Source organism: Venturia canescens, chromosome 1 (assembly GCF_019457755.1).
Source record: "Venturia canescens isolate UGA chromosome 1, ASM1945775v1, whole genome shotgun sequence".
Lineage (NCBI taxonomy): Eukaryota > Metazoa > Arthropoda > Insecta > Hymenoptera > Ichneumonidae > Venturia > Venturia canescens.
Window position 1 is genome coordinate 6,615,375 of NC_057421.1, and position 6,265 is coordinate 6,621,639.

Here is a 6,265-nt window from a genome sequence, read left to right on the forward strand (position 1 = left end):
TTCTTCAAAAATATTGTGATTTTTATATAGAAGTTTGAAATAGTCGTTTTATCAATGGCTGTTTTTTTCATTACAACTGTACGACTGATCTATTATGATTGATAATAATACAACCTTTCAATCTGTATCCTGTAAGGCCCAAATAAAGACCAAGTTTTCCCTGTAGACGTGGTAAGAAATAAGTGGCCCCAACATCCGGGCACAACCCTATCGCTGTCTCTGGCATTGCGAATAGTGTGTTTTCTGTGGCTACTCGATATTTACCATGGACCGACAACCCAACACCACCACCCATCACGATTCCATGAATAATAGCTACTACGGGTTTTTTATATGTTCCTAAAGAATAATCCAAACTGAAAAAGTCACTATTTTACCACTCCAGTTAAATACACGTAGGAGGCGGTCAAAGAAGGACAAGGGTTGATCGTTGTTGATGCATTGAAAATTTTTATTTCATTTTTTATTACAATTTTGTGAATAGATTGATCTTTTCAATTCATGAAATCAGAACTGTAATGGCCAAAAAATACTACGGCAGAATTATCTGTTTTCTGGATACTCCAGAATTTTTTTCATAACACTCTAAGTAAAAGACCTTGAAACTGCAGTGGTTATCACAGAAGCAAACATAAAAAAAAACCAGTAGATACGATGCTAGAATCTCATACCATAACTTCTTTGTATATCATGAATCAATACAAAATTTTTGAATGGGGAACCAACTTTGAAAGACAAAACGTTAGCACCAATCGAATTGGATAATAGAAATTTCATGATGCAATTCTCCAATAACTTCATACATTATCAAATTATTAATTTTATCATCAAGAGAAAAAGATGTATCAAAGTCCAAAACATACCTGTATTCATTCCTGAAAAATGTTTGACCAAGAATTGCTCCTCCAGGTTCACTTAAAGCAAGGACAAGTGACTTGACATCACCACCGGCGCAGAATGCTTTGTCACCTGATCCTTTCAGAACTATGGCACTCTTCGAACTCTCCCATTGTTTCAATTTCGGTTGAATTTTATGAACCATCGATAGGTTTAATGCATTCAAAGCCTTAGGACGGTTTAGTATTATGAGCCCTTTGTCTCCCACCTGCAAAACAAATTTGGATGATGATTTGTGTACGTACAGATTTGCACTGTTAAAAATTTGTAGCAAGTACATTCATATTTACCTCTTCAAACAATACTTCATCATGTTGCTCGCTCGGATTAGGAGCTTGAGCTGACATTGGGCGGATAGAGAATTTCGAGAATGTTTTTCCTCTGAGGGACCCTAAATTTTGAGTTATAATTTTTATCTGAGACAAAAAGATTACAATAACATAATATATACTTAATGAAAAATTATTGTGCTTTAAAACGATTTTTTCCCGATACCATTTTTGTGCTGATGCAAATATTGGACTGATGATGAATATTAACGTCGAACCGCTATTACCAAACGGAATATGTTTGAAATTCTCTGCCCGTTTAATATTAATAACTTCCACGTGACGTGTTCTTCAATCTTAGTCGGGTCTCACTGGAACGACGTGGAAGATATAATCATTCCCCTAATATAAACTTGATCACTAACCAATCAGATGTTCCAGCTCGTAAGAGTTATGTAAATATACGGAGGGGTGAGGGGGTTAAATGTTTTATTTGTTGCGGTGTATCGTAACACAAATTTAGAATTCAGTATTTAGAGAGTTTGAAGTTCATTGGAATTAGATGCCAAGGATATAATATCACTCCCGCCCGTGATCTGACAATTTTTGTTTTCCGTTCGTTTTTAAACAATTTTTTGAGGTTATGTAGGTTCGCAAACTCGGTCTACGCAGATTCAGAGAAAAAATCCGAGTTCCGACCACGTTTCGACTACTCCAGTTTACAGTATTGTATTCGCTGGTATACAGAAAAAATCCTTATCAATTTGTTCGTTATCGTGTTTTGGTACATCGATGTCATTCATACATCATAGCAGATCAAAATATATAGCAGTTTTCACATGAAAATAATCGCTCGTAGAATATTCAATAAAGAAAATGTTCATGCATGAATAACGTACGCTATTCACATCAAAAAGAATTTCACTGTAAAAACAACATTAAAAATTGCAAAACTATACAAATTTTTCTTTCGATGTTTTCCAAAGCGAATATACGCTAGGCCAGTATTCAAACTGTTGATAACAACAAGTTAATTAGTACTTTGATAACGACATTGAGTCAATTTTTTAATTTTTATCAACAGAGCTTGAATGCTACGTTTTCACACAGGAACCATAGTGCATGACATCGTGATTCATATGTTTCAATAACAATTGTTTTTTTTACCGACAAAATCTCTGTAGCGTTGGAATAAATAATTTGAATCATTAAAAATAAACATAGTGTTTTGCCAGTTTGAACGTTGCAGTTGCAATCATTTCGCAGTGATTGTCGCAAGACGAAAAGAGCGCTTGTTTTAAATTTTACGAAACCTCGTAAACCTTGGACGCTGGGATGCGACCAGCAGACGATATGTACTCGTTCCCGAGCCTCTATGCGGCCCTATATTCCGATATACTGACTATACGTTTAGATGGAACTTTTATACCGGTTTAGCTATATGCTTATAGGCATACAAAATATAATCTTCATAAATATACGGCCAGCTCCACTAATTTTTGAGTGCAGTCTGCGAGTTTGCATGAATCAGCCTTTCTGCTGCCGATTTTTTCTACGAAAGAAGGTTACAAAAAAAAGAAAATCCTCAAAATTTATCTTCAAAATACTGTAGTCTGACGTCTGTGAAAAATTTTGCAATTTCTACGAATTATTTTTTTTCACATTATCTAGTTATGGGAATAATTATCGTACGTGTAATCCGAGATTTTTTTCCTTCAATATTTCACACTAAAATCAGATTTCACATTAAAATTTTTTATGAAACTCCCATATTTAGAGTACTTCGGAGGCAACAACTTTTCAAGTAGACGACATTCAGGCTGCTCTAGTTTTCCATCAGATATTTTCCATCACTAAATTGATCTTTTCAGATCATTTTTAAACTCTTCTCAAGCAATCCTAAAAAAATCAGGAATGGGTTTGAGCTGATTAGCAAAATGGGAACTGCGAGTGTATTTTCGAACCGAGAATTTTAACTCGTCTTATTATTTGAGCTCTCCAATGATCGTGGCGTATTCTGAATCCCCAATATCTAAAAAAAAACTCCACGGATTAGAGATTCCAAATTTCTCCCAAAAGTCGAAAGGATTTTTCTTTTTTGATTCCATACAAAACGATGTATCATCATCCAAGCTCTTCAACTGTGCCCTTGATACTTTAATTGCAAGTGAAAAAGAATTATTCCCTTATCACTCGGAAATTCGTGAAAAAATTGAAATTTTTTTCACCCACTTTTCACAAAATAGTTCTCGAGTATAAATGATAAAGGATTGGACCTTGTGCCGCCAACCGGGAATGAGTCATTCTACCGATACCGTAAAAACGCTGTAATCCTGAAAAAGTGATTTTTTTTTAAACAAACTTTCATAAACATCAGCGCGATACGTGCATCGAGCTTTATACTATCGAGCAGATACGGGATTTCGGAGAATACCATTTCTGCAGAAGGCTCAATTGGTAATGTTTTTTTTTTCATTTCAGGAGTTATTGATTTAGCTGTTGAGTCTTTGAAGGTCAAATACAGTCATGGGCAATTGAAATGAACACTACAATCTTCGAGATCTTGCGTGAAGGTCGATCGACTCGTCAAGAAAAATCTGCTCATTTTTAGCAAATTTTATCAGCTCTCAAATAAACGTGTTTTAAGGATGTACGTGCACGTCGTATTACTCAGTTGGCAGGTTTCCTATATTTTTTTTAAGCAATTACCTCGGTTATCCGTGGACAGCAGAATATTAGTAAAAAAAACGTTATCTTCATTTTTTAATCGTGAATAATACTGAAGTTGAGCTCATTGCAGAACATATTTCATTCCGAGTCTTTCACATGATTAGATAGTACATTGCGAAAAGGCAACGTTTGACAACGTTGAACGTAGTCAGTTGACAGATTAGATCAGAGATAAACATTTATCCCTTTTTGTAAGTAAAGCTTGTGACGCGTGAATTAGCTCTTCATTGTCATCGCTTTTCCGCGATTCCGATTGGTTCTTGAACCACGACGATTGTGGGGCTACATTCATTCGGAAAAATCATTCGTCCTGTCAAAATGACAGCTTGGAATTCAAACCATATTTGACATTTTGTCGAGATCGTTTTGCTCGACTCGATTTCTCGAAAATTCTTCGAATTGGACATTCTTTCAATAGTTATTCAATAGTTATTAATGAATTGAATTATTAAACGTAAATGAATCCTTGTAAAAATAAATAAAAAGTTACGCTTTGCAAGATAATTCTGAAAAGTACAGCTGTCACTTCCATTGACAATACGACATAGGTTGCCCTGTATATGACAAGGGACGCATGGGCCTGCAAAATTTTAAGACCCCCCTTTTTTAAGGAGGTTGAAGCGTATCTTATGTTAAAACTATTTTCCAACTTTGCACATTAAAATTTTTTAAACAGCAAGCTTCAGACAGTATTGAACTTCTGGCGGGATATGCCGATGATTCACCGTCGTGAAATTGACATATTTATTGTTGAAGTTTGCAATTTTTTGAAAGCTTCCATAAGAGCCCATGTTTAACCTTGTCATTATCAACAATCTCGATTACCAGACGGTGAAACCTTTCCAAATTTTTCACACATAATTAAGCGCTATTCAAGAAGATTCACGTAAATTTTAAATTCATTAATTTGGAATAATAAAATCTAATGTATTTTTCGTATGATGTCCTATATATATTGCTTCAACTTCCTTAACGTACCATTAGATTCCGCGCGATTCAATTCACATAAATAATGGTTTTAGTCTTTGACGTCTAATTAAGAAAAATATGAAATTTTGAGTTGAAGATGATTGAAGGGGACAGTAAGAAAAATAGGCTTTGTGGCCATAGGCGACACGTTAATTTCTGTACTTTTCGACTGTTAATATTTCAGTCAAACAGTCGATAAAGGGTCTTGAAATTTCACAGGCATAGAAAAGAAATGTTGAATTGTAAGACGTAAAAAAATTAGAATGGTATCTAAAAACAGCTCTCGCGCCTGTGCATCCTTAATCGGTTGCAAAGAGACCGGTCCGCAACGGAGTTTCTTAAATAACATGATAACTAGCTACGCAGTGAGTTTTGGAAAATTCGATATGACCTCAGAAAAGTATCTTTTCAATTGAAAACTCCACTCCGCTGATCCCTGTGACACATGCCTGGACCGAGAGCCCATGAAGGTCATTTTCCAATGATAACTCAAAAACTCAATCGTACTTATTGAACAACCGACCAAAACGTTTCAGTGCCCTCCAGAGATAACCAGATTTATAGCTCGACATCGTCCGGGTTGTCGTACAGAAAATAGTGGAGTGCTTTTTTTCGATAGCAGAATGTGCCAATTTTAAACGGTTAAGGAAGTTGAGGCATTAGAATGAAAATGATGTCATCGCTTTTAAACCGATTGCATCTTATAAAGTGAAGTGTAAAAAAAAATCAGTTAAATTTTCAGACAGTTTAGGAGCGTTATTGCTGAGAAAAAACAATAACAATTTGGGCCAAATAACATGTAATCTTATGGAAGTCAAGACACATTCAGTGATATCTCCGTTAAAAATAATGCTAAAAATATGAAATTTTTTGGGCAACATGAGCAAGGCTTGCCGAATAATGTCAATTTTTTCAGATTTATTAGGAGATTTGCTGAGATTATATTATTAATAATCTGTTTCCCGTGCAGTTTTTTGAGGCTAGGATCGTCACTGTTCGTGTTTTTGACTGAGCTTTCACCGGTTTTTCGTCTTTTTTTTCCCAACTTTTCTTTAAAGTGTATGCAACATTGCCAAACTGTAAACTGGCCTAACTTTTGAAAGGTACAGGTCATAACTTTTGGGTAAAAAAAATGACTGTACAGCCTCAACTTCCTTAATTAACCTTTGACCCTGACGAGATCAAGTTTAATCGTTAGCTGTAACAAAATTTTCTGAGAATCATCATATAAAGATTTTTAAATCGATCAATCTGTACACAAAATGCCGCAAAAGATTCTTCCGTTTCAGTTGGTCGTGACTGTAAGTGACGCTTATTTTTTTATACTTTATTTCTCCACGATGATCTCACAAGCAGACTTCGTGATAAAATGCGTAGTACAGCAAAAGAGGGAGGCTCTA

The 6,265-nt window shown here is 35.2% G+C and overlaps 1 protein-coding gene across 5 annotated transcripts in view; it reads right to left on the reverse strand.

Moving 5' to 3' along the window:
- Hibch (3-hydroxyisobutyryl-CoA hydrolase) overlaps nucleotides 1-6,265 on the reverse strand; it is a 29,464-nt gene that overhangs the window by 958 nt on the left and 22,241 nt on the right. For 2 of the 5 annotated variants that reach the window (XM_043434250.1, XM_043434249.1), the window contains exons 2-4: nucleotides 1,188-1,288; nucleotides 864-1,105; nucleotides 115-356 (exon numbers count right to left, since the gene is read on the reverse strand). In XM_043434250.1, the coding sequence (XP_043290185.1) occupies nucleotides 115-356; nucleotides 864-1,105; nucleotides 1,188-1,244 (541 nt within the window). In that variant the 5' untranslated portion in view covers nucleotides 1,245-1,288. The other 3 variants (XM_043434246.1, XM_043434248.1, XM_043434247.1) reach the window with 3 other exon arrangements.